The sequence below is a fragment of the Amblyomma maculatum genome, unplaced genomic scaffold, assembly GCF_055883805.1.
Source record: "Amblyomma maculatum isolate TAMU_Amacu unplaced genomic scaffold, ASM5588380v1 scaffold_24, whole genome shotgun sequence".
NCBI lineage: Eukaryota > Metazoa > Arthropoda > Arachnida > Ixodida > Ixodidae > Amblyomma > Amblyomma maculatum.
Genome location: NW_028146749.1, coordinates 2,970,646 through 2,989,885, shown reverse-complemented (window position 1 = coordinate 2,989,885; position 19,240 = coordinate 2,970,646). Strand labels below are relative to the sequence as shown.

The following is a 19,240-nucleotide window of genomic DNA, read 5'->3' as shown; positions in this document are numbered from 1 at the left end:
CGTACCAATAGCAATAATTAACACCGCCGCAACAAAATTAACACCTTTAAAGCTATGACGAGCAAATATCACACAGATGAAACGCTACTCGGCTGAACACTTGCAGAGCGCCATTTTAAACGGAAGCGCGCATCCACTGACGTCATCATGCGCGGGTCACGTGAGTGTGACGTATTTCCGTGCGTGGCAGCAGGAGAAACGTGTGTGGGGTCGGCTGAAGCCACGGGCGTGTCTGCAGCCTCGGCCAACTTTTTTAAACGGATTTACGCCGCGCCAATTTTCCAAGTTAACTTATTCAACATCGTAAAGATGGCGCGACGGACGCCATCGATGTATCACGCTCTTTACAGTAATTTTAATCCATAAAATTATTTCATTATTATTTCATTTCAGTTTCTGTATTTCGCTTTATTCTCAAAGAAAACGTAAGGTTGTGTTTTATTTTTGAGTGATGCATCCTGCATTTCCGTTGCTGCCATTTAGACAAGCGAAGTGCTACGCAACTGACGCAACTACTGCGACTGCCTACTGTGCCTACCTCCTTGACTACTGTGCGTTCGAAAACGACCAAAGCGTCCGAAGTTGTGCTGAAGTTCAGTACCAAAATAGAAAGTCATGGCGCTGACCCAGCGGGTTGTCTCATGGAGTGATGCCGCAGAAAACGCCCATTGTGGTAAGTATCGTCCGCACACGCCTACGACGTATCATTTTTCGACGCTCTTGAGGAAAGAGCCCAAGCCTTGAATGAACTGCTGCATGTTGAAAAGCTCTGCCCTAACTATGTCCTAACCATAGTCTGTATTCGAGGTCTTCATTTGTTAGTGGTTCGCAAGCGTCGCCTCTCAGACAATGAATTCGAAATCTGGAAGTATCAATTTGACAAGGGAAGAGACATATGCCCCTGTTTGTTTTCGAGCTACAAAGGCAGTCAAAGCGAGGCTTACTGCTTGCCTACGTGTGCAGTCTTGCCTGTGATAAGTTTGCTCGCATCACTGCAGCTGATATGTAACTTTGCAACCTAATCAAATAAATGCTTACAGTGTGAAAAGAGGCCGCAGGTACACATTGTGTCACTACTGCCATGCGTGAACGCTTGATTGCACGTGAGTGCGGCCTTAATTTAACAGTGCAACGTTTTTATACCAGAAGTGGGAAAGCTGCTGGAAATCAAAAGTGCAAGTCAAAAGCTTCGTCTCTGGCGAATAGCCACATTAAAATGCTACTTCTGTATCCCCCCCCCCCCTTTTTTTTTCTGCCATGTAAAACGACTGGTAGAAAAGTGATTTTTTTTTTCTGAGTTTAATTGCTGTAGCTAACTGGCTAGCATGTATGTTCTCTAAATATAGCATCTACAGCCATTTACTTGTTTTGTTAAATTGTAGTATTGACAGTTTATCTTCGAGTCTTCAATCTGACTGCAGCACATTTGTGCAGAGTAGCATCACATTCGAAGTAGACGGTACTGGTCATAAATGAAAATTTTATTATGAGAGACAACAAAATATATATTTTTTCTAATTTCAGGATATCGCAATAGTTCCCATGTTATGGGAAAATAAAAGAAGCATAATTAGGTTATTTCTTATGGAAGACTTTTCAATATTCTTTAGTTCTGGTCAAAATGGTTGTAGCCAAAAACCTGCTGTGCAGATTATGGTATTTATATTCTTATTGGAAGTATGCTATCGTGATATACCTAAGTGGTTGGTAGTTGTTTGTGAATAGTGGTCAAGGAACTCTTTTTACCAAAATAAAACTTTCATAGTTAACACAACAAAGCGCAATGACAAAGTATGCAAGTCGAAGTAGCATTTGGCACGCCTGTTTGTCAGAGCAGAAAAACTAAAAAATATTTCCAAAATTCTGTATTCATGGTCAATTTGCAAAGCCTGGGGCCGAATTACGGGACTCGCTCTAAAGTTATAGAGCGTGACATCAAATGACGACGCCGTGACGCCTCGGCGAGACGTCAACGCGTGACGAAAATCTGAATCAATGATCGCCAGGGTGCGGTTTATTCGCAAGTCAAGGAGCCGTTTGCTAACTTTTTTATAGATATAGCATGTGAATAAATTAACTAAAGCTTTATTTTTTCATGAAGCCGCATTTCAAGGTCAACGTCATCACAGAAATCATGAAGCAGCTACAGTTTTGCAATTAAACGCTCTCGTGGGTACCTTCTTTTGCCGCGAGGGCGTGCTGGCAGAGGTAAACAAACCGTAAAAATGGCGCTTTTCAGTAAAACCAATCCACATTGAATTATTAAAATTCAAAGTGTTTGTTTACCTGTATTTCAAGCAATGCCTTGTTTATGCTTGTGCAGGTGCTCGCTCCCATGCTTCTGCTGGCTGCCAGCCCAAGGTAAAGTGGTCTCGCTCCCAAGTATGCAGTTTTGTACTCATCATCATCATCAGCCTGATTATACCCACTGCAGGGCGAAGGTCTCTCCCATATTTCTCCACTTAACCCGGTTCTGTGCTATCTGCATCCACTTGACCCCTGCGAACTTCTTAATCTCATCCGCCCACCTAACTTTCTGCCGCCCCCTGCTACGCTTTCCTTCCTTTGGAATCCAATTTGTTACCCTCAGCGACCATCGGTTATCCTCTCTTCGCACTACATGTCCTGCCCATGTCCATTTCTTCTTCTTAATTTCTACTAGAATGTCGGTAACTTGAGTTATTTCTCTGACCTTCTATGCATTTCTCTGACTATTGTGCATTTTTCTCGGGTCATAGGGAAGAATAATGGAGTTTTTCCCAAGTAATATGTTGTGAATCTGCATTGCTTTCTCATCCGAGGTTGCTCTCAACCTTCATTCGTTGTCGCCAACATTTGCTCGACTAATGATTCAATAGTAGATCTGGTTTGTTGGCATCTTTGCATTAGGGGTTGAGCAAATTAGGTGTTACTGATAATGCATCCGCGGATACTGCTGGCATGTTGTCTTAGGTTAGATGGTGCCAGCACAACTAATAATTTCTTCTCTGATGTGAGCTCACACTGCAACTGGCTTCCTTGCTACACAAGGAAGCCAGGTTCCAGTTTTTTCTTGCATTCCATGCTAACCTCGTGTATAGAACACTTCGTACGGATAGGAAAAATGTTGCATGGTATGTGTAAAACATGGCCTAGTAGTTAGGTCACCCGTGTGGGTTGTGGAAGGTGGATGTTTCGAAGCTCTCTGAAGGACACCCACTGGTAGAATCAGGTACAAAAAGCCCCCATCTAGGCAACCGGCTTTCTTCGGAGCAGTGCGCTTAGGTGAAGCTCTGTTAACCCCGCTGCACTTTGTGTGGCAAAGTCAGTTTTGAGTGACCGCTCAGTCTGCAAAGCTGGTTGTTAGCAGTCTTGATTCCCACACTGGACCTTTGCAGGAGGGTTTGCACAGTAAAGGCATTCGCAGCCTCACACCAGCAGGACAGACACAAAACCCTTTCAGTTACCATTGGTAAATATAGTAATGGTAATCAGGACTGCCACTGCAGAGCGAAGGATTTCGATACTCAGTTTCAAACATTAGGTGCAGTACTGCAGAGGCTACGCAAGTAGTTCGCAACAAAAAATGGAGAAATTACTCGCTCCGTGGTGGTTTCATGGTGCAGAACTGAAAGGCACAAAACTGTCTAGCTTCCCAGTGGGCACCTAAAATGTGCTCAGAAGAGACATGCTAAAGGAGAAATGAGCCACTCTTGAGCACGGTGAGCTTTTCCTCCAATACATTTCCTGCTTACATCTACTCTCCATGAAGAGATCAGCAATGGACTAAACAGCAAATGCAAAGTATTAATTCATATTCTGGTCATTTTGCCGGAAATCTAAATTTTTTTGAAGCTAATGACGAATGCCTTGTATATAGCCTGTATGGAAATCATTTGTTTTTTGTGCACCACAGGCAACACACTATTCTTGGTCACGGACACAGGCTACTTAAACAGGAGCGCTAGTTTTCGTAACGTTGCACCTAATGTATGAAACGAAGTTTAGCTAGGCCTGGTCCCGTAATCATACTGCGACGGGCCGCTACATACACCATGGCACTTTTTTCTGCCTTTAGAGTAGAGGATGTGGAAATTAAGCACTCCCTTCTTTTTTTTTTTCCCCCATGCAGCAGAGTGTAGTCAGTTTGCTGTTACTAGGTTTCTTCTTGTATCGCATATTGTAGTATATTGTCATATATGACAACAGCAAATTGTCAGCATTGATTATTAATGCGAAAGCATTACTAGGCTATGTTGGCAAGGTCGCATGTACAGGACGTGTCCGCAGCCGTTGTCGTTCTTAGAAGAGTTAGGATGAAATGAATCATTTTGAATCGTAGAGGATGATGTCAGCATACTGCAGTGGTGGAATTAAGTGAATAGGTTAGTTAATTACACCCAAAGATGTAAAAGTAAAATCGATCACGTGTTGAAGTAGCTATATGATAAATGTCAACATCCAAGGGATGTGAAGCCCCGCCAATTCTCAGAATTTTTTAAAGCTTTTATCTGCACACAACTGCGAACATTTAATGTTAGAAAGTGAAGAAAAAAATTTTTTTCTTATTAGGAGTAAATTGCTTGGTGCTTCTAGTTAGAAGTAGCTTCAGTAAATGGCATCAGCTACATTGGCACCAATGTGTGCTTTTGGAGAGAGCACCATCTTGTGATCAAATAGTTTGGTGGAATGACACTAATGAACAATCTCTGTCCTTGTATCCCTCCGTTCATTGCAAAGAAAACCATTTGTAGGTTATAGAGGACGCACTGTTGAAAAGCGTTCATTATTCCGAGTAGTTTCTTACCTGCAAGAAATCAGTATGCTGTTGCAGCAAAGTGGCTTATCCTGCTTTATATTTACTGACCGTAAAAGCTGTCTTTAGAGTGATGTGGCGATTAAGGCTGTTTTCGCTATTTGTGAGCGAAATATAACCAAATTTGGCATAATTATGTATATTCTTAGCTGTGTTTTGCAGATTTGAATTTAAATTAGGGTACCTGGTACAGCTGTTGAGTACTTACGATTAACATCTTCTTAAACTTATCCCTGGGGTGATAAATAATCGGTTTAAAGTGCGCACGTTTGGCAGTTGAACATTTTTGCAGTGGTCTGTTATGTACAATGAAATGTTTTTTTGATACGGACATATTTAGAAACAAAGGTTACAACTTAGGGATAGTTGACGACTGTTTTTCAAAAGTCAATTTCAAGAATATTATAGGCATAATCGTTAAAGGCCTTACTGCACTCTTCAGTTTCCTTGGAGTCAGAGCAAACAGGATCTTTCTGTAGCTGGTTTTGAAATGCTGCAACGATGAGTAATAGCAATAGCCTGAAAAGAGATGAGAAAATCAGCTCCAAAGGTTTTTTTCTCCGTGTTTGCCAGGTATGGTTGCCTCACATATTTGGGATCTTGATCAGAAGAATAAGGCTTTGTAACTGATAGAAGCTTTGTTCTTTTTCTCTCCACTTAATGGTAATACTAAGATAGGTTGTGTTCTGTCATCTGAAGTCCATTGAATTCACGTGCTAGGGCCATCACAAGTACGACTTATTCATAAATATGACCACTGTTCAATTAAAAAAGATATATTTTAAATATTTACCGTAAGCATTTTATTAACGTTTCGGCACAATGCAGGTAAAGAGCAGAGAGTTAAGAAAATAGATGAAGTGAGGGTTGGAAGATGCCTCTGAATTGGTAATTTAATTTGTCTTGCCACCCTCAATGCGACAGTAGCACTGTAACCACAATGGGAATACATCTGCAAGGCTCAAGTTTCAGATTCTGGACTTGTAAAACTTGACATTAAAGCTGTCGTTTGGCTTCAGATAACTTCATTTCCTCAAGAGTAGAGGCTTAATGCCGATGCCCGAGCAGGAGCTGTTTTGGGAGGTTAAACCTCATTAACCAAACCAGATTTAAGTGCTGGCCACAGAAAATGCAGAACAGTGTTCTGGTGCTTTTTTGTAGCCTGTGGTGTAACCATGATAGCATTGCAAGGTCACATTCATTCTTGTTCAGTTCCATGACAGTGCAGGCATTGACAAAGTGTCCTATCAAAGGGTGCTACCATGCATTTCATGTGCTGTTGATCCCCTGTGAGCATGCAAAGGCTTTTTGAAGTTTGGGTGGTAAGATTAACAGGTTTGCGCTCTGGTCGCTTTAGTGAGAACACAAACGCCACTTGATTGTTGAACAGCTCAGATGAGGATCTGTGGCCAATGTAGAACTAAGCATGTTTGTTTCAAAGAGGTGCTTCTGTTCATACTTTTGGACGTCACTTGACTGGGTGATTGATTGATGCCACTCACCTTCAATTATTGGTAGGTATGGCTGGAAGAATCCGAAACCTTAGTATGTGAAGCATGAACCACACAGCAGCTGTGTAATAACATTTCTACATATGTAGATGACCTAGCCTTGCTAGAGCAGGCTGAAATACAAGCACTGTGCAGGTTTTGAAATTTTGAAGTTCAGTTGAAACCTATGTTTTGTACCAAACTGGCCACAAACTGTAATTTAACTTAAGGCTGGCCAGAGAGTCAGTTTAGCAAATAAGACTCGTTGAGTTGGCTCATTCATGCAGTTGTCTTTCAGCATTCCTTCAATTCGGCACAGACACCTCTAACCAGTGCCCATTTTTGTCCACGATGATTCTGAAGCTGGCTGATTGGGTACTTTTTGCACAGGTACGTCCTGAAAATATCATCAAGGAAGACTTTGTCGACGCAAGTTCTGGCTTGAGCATGGACGACCTGTGCAGTCATTTGAAGGACAGTGATCACTTGTGCACCATCAGTTGCACAACAAAGTCCAGCCCCATGCTTGGGTAAGTGTGCACTGTAGCCTTCTGTTATTTTGTGGATTTCGGAGATTTACTGCTCGAAAGTATTTTTTTTTTTTTTTTTTTTCTGTGCTTGTGGGGGGCTGCTCAAGCTTTTGTTTATGTGATATGTATTGGGTTTTGAAAGAAGGATCCATCAGCAGGTTTCCCAGTTTCTTTCTAAACCCATTCCCCTCGTTAATCTTTCATCTGTCCTGCCAGTGTCAGTCTAAAACTTAGCAGTATGTTGACCTAAGACCGGACTTGGCTCAAAGCTTGTATTTTTTACACATAACTTGTCAGCCTCATGCTGTTCAGAGCAAGTTTTATTTTCTGTTCTTGCTGTAACTTTTAAAAAGTACAAACGGTCTTGGGTGCCTCAGGGCCTTCGGCATTTTTCAAAAATTATCCCCACCGTGACTGCCAAGTGAAGAAGCCAACATGGTGGTTTTCTTCTCTCCTTGTTCCAGCAGAGAAGCGATGATGGAAGGCGGTTGCAGCGCAGACAGGATTGCAGAGAGGGCAGTGAATGGTCGCCGCGACATCCTTCTGCTCAACTGGTGTGCGCTTGCCGCAGTCGAAGATCTTTTGACCATCTGTCATGGCTGTGCTCTAAATGCCACCATTGATTGTTATCTTATGAGCTCACCACCTTATCACAAGTTCTGCCAAGAAGAACTTGTTACGTTTCGTTGATTCTTGTGAGCAGACCATTCATTGCGACACTACTTTGTCATCCGAGACTTCGTTTGTCAGTATTTTGCTCTCTATGGCTGAAATTCTGATTTTTCGACGAAGTCTCGTTTTGTATAGTTTTTGTTCATAATAAACATCAGCAATTTCGTTGCAAGTGGCTTAGCATGAACTGTTCCAACCTGGCAAAGCCTTCAAATGCCGGTGAATAATATAGTTCCTTAGCAGAATTTTTCCTCTACGCGCATTCTAATTAACTAAACAATTCAAAGCACCAGCCTGGATCGTTTTCTGAAGTTTTACCACGGTGACAGATTTCACGCTCTAAAAAAAAACAAACACAAAGTCAGAGGCAGTACTAGATTAAGTGCACAAAGTAAAACCTTATCATGAGACTTAAAAAGTGTCTGTAGCACAGAACTCGCCTGAAAGCTTTGTTTATCAGTATTCCCCATTCAAACAGTTCTAAGAAGAAACCAATCAATTCATGAACTTTACTATCGGCATTCTCAATGCTTTTCTCGCAATTTTTCAAAAATTTTGTGCACTCCTGGAGCGCAGACCTGGCCCAAAAGCTCGCGCTTCACTCACTGCTGCGGCCGGCCGGCGGGCGTCGGGGAAAAAGCGTGTCGTGCGCAGCGCTCGCCGCCGCCGCGCGAGGAGAATCGAGGAGGAAAGCGCGGCGCGGAGGAGAGTGTCGCTACTTTTAAATTATTAAGGGACTTTATGTCCGCCGCGGTGATGCCTTCCCGCCGCCACCGCGGGGCGGCGCTACCAATAGCTAAGGTGCTATCGCTCCGCGTTCGCGGCCTCGGCAGCATAGGCGGCATATAGGCCCGGATAGCGCGCTGCGCTTTTCACTGCGAAACCTGTCTCTTAACGGTTTAAGCGCACTTTGTGTCTAAAAACAGTCTTGGTGGAAGACATTCATACCGTCCTAGTACTGTGCGGAGGAAATCATACGCTCAAATAGCGCTCGAGGAAGCGTTTAACAAATATACTGTCTGGTCCATGTCTGCTATATATCTGTTTTATTTATTCAGCTGAACCGGATAAGGTCTTAAGCAGAACACATATTGACTTCCTGATATCCAGCGAGAGAAGAAATTTGAGAAAACCACCTTAAGTTGACACGGTTGCAAGAGTTTGTTAATCTTTGATTAAACGATCGAGTACGGGCTGGATTCAATATATGAAATATTCCGATGACGATTTTATTTGATCTAGAGCAACTCGATTGCGATCCACGCATCGCGATTGCGGATGTAAGGTATCGTATGCATCTTCCTTCTGAGTGAGCGCTCAGTCAGCCCAGGTGGTTGTCCCAATTATGGGAACTATATTCTCAATCGCGATCTAACCCGGAACGGATCGATGACGACTGTTATTGTCCGTGTGACACAGGTATCAGAAAATACCCTCAATATTTTACACTGTTCATTAATCCAACTTTGAATTTTATTTACTCTTCGGTCTTTTCTTATGGTCCATGGTATATCGCGATGCCGCAGTCAAGTGCTACGAACGTCAATACGTATAAGGGCCTCATGCTTTCGGATAGGTTACGTCGACGTTTCTGCAATTCAGTCATGCTTATTGCTAAGGTGATATATATCAGGTTAGTGACGTTTCATAGCGTCACATATATGCTACAGAAAAGAAGGGCGATCTTGCTTTTTCGTAACATCACGCGCGCATGTTTTCAAAGATCGCATTCGACAATAAACACAAGCAGTCTGAATCTGACTTCAGTTTTTGTTCTTACTCTTTAATTATTTGTTTTATTAGGAAGTCAGTTAATTGTTGCTTCATACATAAATGATTATTGTGCGGTGTGCTTTCTTTTGTAACAGAAGGAAAGGCAAGAAACAAAAGTGGTGATTGTATCACTGATTCTTCTTTTTTTTTTACAAAGTCTACAATATAGTAAAATTTGAGCAAAAAGGCGCAGCAACAATAAACAAGTAAAAATATAGAAATGACCGCTAAAGGTTTTGGAGTAAGGCCGCACATATGACACCGCAATAATTTTAAAGTAGTCTGATACCAATTTTTGGTGGTATTTTTTTTTTCACTTGCTAACGATGCGCTAGATATTCCTGTATAATTCTCCACGTGGTTTCTCGCTTACCACCGCTATGTAATTTATAATTAATTTTACTTTCTTCACCAATTTCGGCTTCGCGGTTTCAGCAGCTGAGCGGTTGTTGTACGGTCACAATTGTCTAGGTCACGCGCGGGATTTAAAAAAAAAAAAAAAAGCTTTAACCACAGACTCACTTATTAGCTCCTCATTTTGCGCTTTCAATAGAGCCACTTGTTCTGCGCTCCATGCCAGTTTTCTCTTAGCTCTTCTCAGAGCGCGAGAAATGTTGCAGCATTTATTTGGCTAGTTGCATGCTTTTCCCTTCTTTCTGCGCATCTTGTGTAAGCCTCCGCTGGTATTTGCATTAAGCGCAGCTAACCCCTTCAGAGTTCATGGTCAAGCGACACTTTTTCTGCAAAATATATTCCCATGAATGATATGTGCTTCCTGAATCAGCTGGTTGCAGGCCACATTCGGAACAAAGACCCTCCAGTGCACTCTACCTATATAGCTCTATCTTCAGCTTTAGATATTGTTGTATTGTACGCGCTTGTTTTTTTCTTTTCCCAGAATATACACTGTAGTGTCCACAGAACTGCGTTCAGGCTTCCAAAAGTTATCACATTTTCTATGTACAAAGTGACAAAATGACAAAGTTCTTTTTTTTTTTTAGGCTCGATAACGCGCGTAGGCTACAGATCCAGCAGGTGCTTCGGTTAATTTGGTCCAAGTTGCAGGTATGTAAATTGAGTCAAACGGATCCCGAGGCTCAAAGCTGCACGTCTGCTGCTGCGGGCATGAGTTCTCGCTCGGCTCTTCTGCTGCCAGCTCCTTGGAAGCATTGTCAAACATCCTTGACGGTGCGTGCATGGCTGTCGTCTGCACCACTGGCATTACGGCACTGCGTTTTTGTCGTTTAGCGGCCGGTTGGTCACAGAGGTTCCTCAACTTTCTTTTCGATGTCTTCTTAGGCAGAAGATGGTTCGGATAATGGTCGAATAGCGTTGGCACGGTTTCGGGCTTAATTCGTGGTCTATCTCTAGCGAGCTCGTTGACGATGCCGCTTACTGTCACTTTGAACGTTCTCTCGATGTAGCTCTCCTCAAAATATTTTTCGCAGACAACACACGTTGAAGTCAACTTGCGGTCCTGTCTTTTAATCAGCCGCTTCCACTACGCAAGCTGCGCAGGGTTCGATGCCACACCGAACATAGAAAACTAGTCCTGATTCGAGCGGTAGCCACTCCGACAGAGCGACACGAAACATGTCTTTTCCCTGCCCTGATGCTTTATTTTTAGCGTCATTAGTCGTTGCAAATTTAATTATCTCATATGAATGCAAGAAACAGAACGACTAAAACAAAAGAACAGTGTAGACGCGTCCAAAGCGCTCGAACCCACTGATGGCTCGGCCAGCGCAGCTGCGGCAAATCAAGGGCGCGCCGGCGGCCGACGGCGTCGACGGCACCTTTACGATGAGCAGCGCCCCTGGCGGCCAAAGTTGGAAGGCATCGCCGGCGCGGTTACCTCCTCCCATTGAGAGAGCCCTCCGCACGTCACACTAGCCAGTATATTCTAGGCACTATAGTAGTATGGTGGTTAGTTCACATTACACTGTAGTTCACATGTAGCTATAGTGCTTAGAATATCCTTAAGGTGGCGATCCCACTCCAGCGGTGAAGAGACGACATTTTTGGCGATATTCATACGCCTACTGCGCCTCACTAGTTTAGTTTATAAATGTGACTTTAATATATTTGTAAAGTTTATTTCCTTACCTTTCTAATGGGGCATTTGGTTTATAAATAGCTGCAACGATGTTTAAGCTGTAAAGGAAAACACAAAGGTAAGAAACGGCTTTTCAGCTCTACTTGTCTCGGAAAAAGCAAAATTGTGCAAAATCTTTTCCACCTAGGATAACACCGTTCAAGATGTTTTGAGATTAGATGTTAATGAACAAAGTTAAGCATTTTTATTACTGTGTATCGCATAGTTTATTAGCCACGCGCCTGTGAAAAGTGTATAAAACAGGTAATTATACATACAATAACTTTCAAGATACGCATTCTGCTGCAGAGATTTTTTGCGCAGTTGGAGGTCGTACATAGTTCGCTTTTTCCTGAAAATATCATCTGTATGCTTCATTTAGTGTAAAAGTTATTTGGGATCAAACTTTGCGTTTTTTGCAAAATGGCTAAAAGTAAATGCTAAACTGTTCAAGTAATAAGCTTTTATCTGTGCTGAAATTTCGCGTGGAAAAACTTTACACCTCGCTGTCAGAGGATAAGCATCGGTTTTGTTCTACGACTCTCGAGGAATGTGCACTGTCAGGATGATTTCAGCTAATTTTTTCGTGGTTCACTTGAAGCGCGCGAGCTCTTCATGAAATATTTTAAGCATGATTGAAATGCTCCATGGCTTATTTGTTTCTGGCGAATATAACTTAAAGGTTCGGGCTTTCGTTCCTTTATTCAACCGGTAACAATTATCAACTACAAAGTGTACAAAAAGCAAATAATAGTGCAATAACAGAGCCACGTGTGATAAACGTAGTAGGTAGCGCCATCTATGAAATTTCATGTGCACTAAAATGTCGCAGTTCAGAAAAATTACGAGGATAGCGCCACAAACACCCTGAATCGAGGGGTATTTACGAGAGGGTATTGTGCTTCTACAACGTTTTCCCTCTGGCCTTTCCTTTCCATCGGGCGAGAGAGGTAAGCACTGGCGAGTCGGGTCGAGTGGTCGGGTCGAACCGAGGTGCAGGTGCTTCGCGCATGCGCAGTAGCTCTACTTGAAAATGGTCCCTTGACAGATGTACACTTGCTTGCTTTGAGATTTATTTATCGCCTCGAATAAAGTGTGTCATACTGTTTGTGTGCCGAAACGTTGCCAGCTAAGGCTCTCGCGCTACTTACTTACTCTACTTACTCAGCAAGATATAATCGTGCCAGAGACATTGAAATTTTTTTTTCTGGTTTTGTTTTGTAGTCTAGTAGCGCCCCTCGCGCCGCGCTTTTATCACAAACAACAGCACGGCGCTGGACAAAGAAGAATTTGGCACTAAGCGTCTCAGTGCAAGCAGCGAAAAAAAAAAACAGTTCGAACCCGAACGCTGTCGGAGCTGGTTATTCCTCGTCTTAGCTCCTCCACAAAGCTATCTTCAGATGTTCGCGGTGTTAGCATATATTGTGAGGATGTGGAATATAGACTCTTTTTTTTTTCAGTGGCAAGAAGAAAAAATAACTTCCCCTTTCTACGATAAAATGAATAGTAGGGCACGGAACTATAACACTGCATAAATTAATATAATATAATTTCAAAGAGCATCTCCCTAGGAGAAATTGCACGAATACTTGTACCCTCTGCCACTTTACTGGTACAGATAAAATGTTTCGACAGTCTGCCAAGTGCAAATTGAAAACCTGAACATGCACAAGCATGCCTCTTCAACCTTCCCACTGAAGTTCCTATATAGCGCAAGCAGTGCAGGCTCCAAAGAAAAGGAGAAAAAATGATATAGTGGGCAGCCGAAGATAATCACCAGCGTTTCAGTCATGCTTTTTTTTTTTTTTTGTTTTTTTTTTCCGAATGTTGCGTTCCGGTGATGATAGTAAAGGTGCCGCAGTAGCTGCCGGGGATATTTTCGGTGAATGGGCAAGTAGGAAACAGCCATGTGAAGCTTCGCCAATACAAAAATGTGATGTTGAATCGCGTTTTGCCACTGCATTTCCGTCATTCCCCTGACTAAAAATTAAAAAAACAACGATGAGGCTCAACGCTGCTGAACCGAACGTCGAGCTTAGCTCAAATGAGAGAAACCACTGTAATCAAGAGTTCGACGAAATGCAGTCTGATCAGGTGGTGGCATAAAAAAAATATACAGGCTCACTGGCCAAGTCAAAGTTTCATGAAAACATACTATCGTTTCGACAGCCCTACAGCTTCGTTGTTCACAATGGAGAAACCAGACAAAAAGCATTCGTTAATATCTTCTTCAAATACTTTGACTTGATCAGTGGCCCTATATATATATATATATTTTTTTTTTTTTTTTTATGAGAGAAAACACTGAATTGGTTTCCCGTTTGATGCTTTTAGTTGCGCTTATCTTATTTATTTTATACGTGCATGATGTCCCGTCCTCTTCCCAGCTAATTCCGCTTCGTGAAGGGGGATATACCGCGGATTGTTCGAAGCATTACGGCGTCTAGGGTAAACCGTTGATGCATTCGGCAGGGAAGCTGGTTCGGCGTTCATTTTGCTATAATGCTATACCTGCCTAGCATCGCCTGCTACCGCGCTTTGCCGCTGTGGCCGTGGGCGTGGAGCGTTCGATCTATTTTGCCCGGGCACAGTGAAGACGGCGATGTTGCTATGGTGATGGCACTGTTTACGATTCTTAGAAAGACGCACCACTCGTGCAAGTGAGCAACAGAGCTAACGCTCTAAAAGCCCGTCGGCAGGCAGAGCGTTTCCAAACGAATGGGGCCCTTATCTCGAGTAAGGTAGATACCGTGTCACCCAGGCGTCCACTCACCCGCCGTCTCAACGCCCAACTTGTTGACTTTATATTTGAACCTTGTTTTGAAGCAACTCGGCTTTCTGTGCTCTGAAAGGTATCCGATCATGTTAGCAAAGTGACATAGAAGCGTGTGAGAATTTCGAAGCATACAAAGAATGTGCTTCCGTTTGACCACATGAAGCAAAACCGCTAGACTGCATTGGTATGGAAAAATTCACAAATTATAGCACATGCCAAATCTGACCGAACGCGATCTGATCGATGCGTCTAATCGTTTGGCATTTGCAGGAAAACATTTGGTAAGCATGGGCGCTCTTGCATGGAGTAAAAATTGGGCTCTGATTATTATGTTGCAAATGTGTGAATGTACAAGTGCCACATCACGAAATTATTTACTACGAATACATAAAGCCGAAAGGCGTGCTCAACACTAAAGTATACTTGTTGCATACGTGTGTGTGCCCTGTGAAATGAGTACAATAAAGTAGGCTACAAGCTACAGTAGTCCACCCAATATATTGATTCAGAAAGCGCATGCATCATCACGGGAAGCTGCAGCAGGACAGGTCAGCGTCTTCCATAGCATGCTACTTTTCACATCAGATTTCAGTGTCAAGTGAAATTCTGCAGGAGAAAAATGTTTCTAGGAGATTGATTGTTAAAATTTTATTCTAATTGCCTGAAAATACTGTGTTCCTTTAATTGCACACACACACAAACACACACACGCACGCGCGAGCGAAAAAATAAAATGAAGACTGTGGAGCATCCAACTGGGAGTGGGGAAGTGGCCGCCATAAGCGCCTACAAAACTGTCCCCGTTAGGTCCTTTCTTCTGGCAACCTTCCTTTACAACCCCTTCTCCCCTTCCCCCATTTCCTACATAGTTTAGTGTGAATGCGCCTCCTCAGTGCCGAAGAGAACATGAATACATGCCGGCCTCCTGCGCGATAAGTAGCCTCTTGGTGGATTTCACATCCATTTCGGAATATCGATTCATCTCAAAAGGAAAAAATTGGCAATCGTTCACTTATTTGCACATTGTAACTTACCAGCTCTAGTTTCCAAGATTGGACAAGCACGAACAAAAAATAAACAAGGGCGACTGTTGACTGAAGTTCAGCTAATTATAGCTACGTTATCATATTTGTAATCACGTTTGATAAAGCAAATTTCTGGTGACCGCAAGAACTGACAGCTTCCACTACAGTCAAGGAGTGTTCCGATCCTTACTATATCTATGGCATCAACAATAGGGAGGTTTAGAATATGGTACCCCTACCGCTTAGGGGGACAGGGCAATAGCGCGGGTGACAGTAGGAGCACAATTCTCTATTATAGTGCGCACGCTCCGCTATTAGTCTATCCCACTTACGGATAGGGTCGCCGTATTCTAAAGCTCGCTAATGATCACTCGATTGCACAGCCCAAAAGACGAGGATCAAAAGAACACAAGACAGGCGCCGACTACAACTAAGGTTCATTGACGAAGTGTGCAGAAATAATGTCATTCGCTTTTCCTTTTCACTCGTACTAAGATTGCACTGTGCAATCATGTTGACACCCTGTTTTATTTGTGTTCAGTCAAGCTAGCCTACTGCAGTCCAGTCCAACCCCCTCACGCTCGGCGAGTAGGAGCAATGTTCGTGGCTCTACAGCGGAAACTATACTTCGTCTCACAAGATATCTGCAGCACTGCGAAAGGCAGAGGAGCCCTTTCAATTGTGCGCCTAAGTGCCTCTCGCCTGTGCGCACTATAATAGAGAATTGTGCTCCTACTGTCACTCCCGCCAATTTGGGGGGGGGCGAGAGGCCCTTAGAAGCACAATTGCCTATTGTACGCGTGATCCTGGTGAGACCAGCTGGGGTGCCTCTGCCTTTCGCTGTGCTGCAAACATCTTGTGAGACGAAGTATAGGCAAGAGAGGGAAGACTCTAGTCCAATTGTCAGGGCGCGTATTATTCGAAGTAGAGTAGTGGTGGGGTGGCGTGAAGAGGGGAGTTCAATGGGGCAGCCCATGCTGCGCAGGACGGGGACAAAATCCCTCCGCTTCTCTGCCTGGACACTGCTGTGGAGCCGCAAAAACCTTTGAAAGTCCACGCAGCAACACAAGAAAAGCGTTCAGGCCGTTCAAGTCGCGAGGGCTGCGTGGCTGGGTACTCAATTCTCAGTCATGGATTAGTGGCGTAGCCTGGTGGCAGAATTTGAACTACTTCCAAGATGGCGACCGTAGAAACGCCACTCCGCCACCTTAAAGAACTATAGTAGTGCGGTCTTTAAATGCGCTCTTTTTCATTTCGATTCAACGCACTGAAGATGGCGTGACGGACTCAACTGGCATAAAACCATCCAATAAACTAAAAGTAGTGCCAACATGTCAAGTTTGCTGCCCGCATCCTCTCCTGGGTACAGTGCCCTATCCGGGTGCCCTCGTTCGTCGTTCGACGCTCTCATTAGCCGAACGCCGTCGCGTGTCATGCCGTGTGTTTTCCTGCAGTTCGCACCTCTTTGTCGCTGCTCTTTGAAGTCTTTTGTTTCAAATGCCGGCTTGCTGCGCATTCGGGTGCAGCACAACTGAGCGTGATCGCAAGAGGTTATTTAGAATACCGTCCGGGAATCGAAATGCTGCTCGGAGGAAGGTCTGGCTTCATTGACTGGGCCGGGCGAATTTCAATGCAACACACGGTCCATGGTGTTTTCAAATATTCAAAACTGGTTCTCTTTGCCGTTCAGCGGAGTGATATACACACTGCTTACCACTGATATAGTTAGTAACTTCTGTTTTATTAGGTTGTATCCTATTATATATGTGTTGACAATATTTTCTGTGATCTCATCTTCTACAGGTATGCCTCTTCCGAATTTTTTCATGTTGTACAGAGCATGTTTAAATCTCATTTATGCCGCGTCTAGTTTGTTTGCATCTTGAACAAGTCTGTATAAATGTATACTTACAGTATTTTATCGATCCTGCTTTCTGTTTTCCACCATATATGTACACAAAGTAAAGCAATATGGTGTTTGCTGTTAATTGATGTTTCATACATCTTATTTTATTTTTACATATTCTTTTATGCGCTGAGGCAATAAACAACGTTATTAAATAAAACTGCTATCACGCTTCTCAAGTTTACCGGTAGCTCACAAATCAGTCAAAGTTGCAAAGAAACCACGCGGACTGCTGCTAAATTGTTCTACTCCGCCGGCTAGTTATTTTTTTTTTTTTAAGAATGTTGCGCACTTTGGCCGGCGGCTGATAGAAGAACGGAGGTGAAGACGAGTTGAGCCAACGCAGACGTCACGTACGAATGATGTCACACACTGACAGTTGAAAACGAAACCGTTTCAGCGCAAAATATTACAAAAAAAAAAGCTGCTACCACGCTTCTCAAGATTAACGGTAGCTTACAATTCAGTGAAACCTGCAAAGAAACCACACAGACTCCAGCTTCCGCCGCCTAGTTAATTTTTTTTCAAGCACGTTGCGCACTTTTATCAACGGCTGACAGACTCAAGGTGGTGAAGGCTAGTTAAACCGACGCCGAAATCGTGTACGTATGGTGACACACCACGACAGCTGAAAACGGCACCGTCTCAGCGCAAAATATTAAAAAGAATACCTGCTACCACCCTTCCCAAGTTTACCGGTAGCTCACAAGTCAATCAAAGCTGCAAAGACACCACACAGACTCCAGCTTCTGCAGCTGAAGTGGAAAATACATGGAGGACAACTGCTGCCACACTTCTCAAGTTCACCGGCAGCTCGCAAACCAATCAATGCTGCAAAGAAATCATACACAGACTGTTGCTAAATTGTTCTTGTCCGCGGCCTAGTTACAAATGTTTTAAAGCATGCCGCTGAGTTTGGCCAAGGGTGACGAGCTACGGACACGCGGAGATGACGAGTTGAACCAATGCCGAAATCGTGTACATGGGGTGTAAGACACAACTGAAACTATTTTCGCGCTACCTTCAAAATGAAACTATTTTGGCGGGAAATCCCTGTCAACATTCGGTAATTGTGTTTCAGCAGTGAGTAATATTTTAACCTGAACACATTGTGACAATATGCAAGCTGAAATACTCTGGTGAGACCCGGCACCAGCGCTTTTACCAGCGCACGGCCGCCTCGATCGGCGCGCGCTAGTCGCGCACAGCGTAGGTGGAGCCACGGACGAAATGCGAGAGGATGAGCGGCGCCGCCGGAAGAGGAGGGAGGAGCCGTGCCAGAGTTGTGCGAGTGTTGTCTGCTTCTAGGCTGCGTGCGGCCAAGCTACCTTTCTGCATTTTATTCGCTTTTTTTTTTTTTTGCGCGAGTTTTGACAGAGTACAAGGACGAGGAACTTCGTTACATTTCGACTGCATCAAGGCAGATCTAGAAATAATCATGCATAGTTATGGCTTAGGACCAGCTTTGTTGTAATTTTTAGCAAGCATTTACGTAGAGATACGCAGAGTGCGATTTGTTTATGAAGTAGGCATATTAGCCGTTTTACTGACCTGAACATCAGCAGAGGATATATCCCAAGTGCAATTTTAAAGAGTCTTGTTCCTTGTACACCCTTGTTTGATCCATCAGTCTATTTTCCAGTAATTATAGCTCTCCGCGGTTGTGATAGAAACACGCAAGTGCAGATATGTGTGCATGACGCCTTGGAGAGCGAAGCACTATTCAGAATGTCTTGTTAGGAACTGTGTTTTGAAACATGCAAAAAGATGACCTCAGAGATACAATATCTTTTATATATATTTGAAATTCAAAACCTTTTAATATGTGGGGCATGGAGACAGAAAACTCAACTTTTCAAAAACGTGGTTGCAAAAAGTACATACTCAAACAGCAAAAATAATCTAGCAATACACACAAGACAGCAAACACACATCTGCCGAAGTGGCGTCCGTGTGCTGTGTGATGTCAGCGCACGTTGAAGATCCCCAGGTGGTCGAAATTACTCCGTAGTCCTCCACTACGGCTCCCCTTCCTCTCTTTTCACTTTCACTCCCACCTTCCTCCCTTCCCTTACGGCGCGGTTCAGGTGTCCACAGAGCAAGTGTGACAGATACTGTGCCGTTCCCTTCCAGTGAACCAATTGATAATAATAATAATAATAATAATAATAAAATTGG

General features: G+C 43.4%; 1 protein-coding gene across 3 annotated transcripts; it reads left to right on the top strand.

The window, feature by feature from the left end:
* The first annotated feature begins 490 nt into the window (after nt 1-490).
* LOC146171019 (uncharacterized) lies at nt 491-7,781 on the top strand. 3 transcript variants are annotated; one of them, XM_084586581.1, is made up of 4 exons: nt 491-673; nt 2,324-2,382; nt 6,676-6,815; nt 7,283-7,781. In XM_084586581.1, the coding sequence occupies exons 1-4, from the start codon at nt 616-618 to the stop codon at nt 7,503-7,505; spliced, it is 480 nt and encodes a 159-aa protein (XP_084442707.1). In that variant the 5' UTR covers nt 491-615; the 3' UTR covers nt 7,506-7,781. The 3 variants fall into 3 exon arrangements, with proteins under 3 accessions (XP_084442707.1, XP_084442706.1, XP_084442708.1); XM_084586580.1 differs by having other exon boundaries at nt 7,280-7,781; XM_084586582.1 differs by having other exon boundaries at nt 2,324-2,361; nt 7,280-7,778.
* The last annotated feature ends 11,459 nt before the right edge of the window (nt 7,782-19,240 follow it).

Coding starts and splice junctions, on each gene's coding strand:
- LOC146171019 (XM_084586580.1), top strand. CDS start 616: ATGGCGCTGACCCAGCGGGTTGTCTCATGGAGTGATGCCGCAGAAAAC. Junction 674..2,323: donor CGCAGAAAACGCCCATTGTG/GTAAGTATCGTC, acceptor ATGCTTGTGCAG/GTGCTCGCTCCCATGCTTCT. Junction 6,816..7,279: donor AAGTCCAGCCCCATGCTTGG/GTAAGTGTGCAC, acceptor TCCTTGTTCCAG/CAGAGAAGCGATGATGGAAG.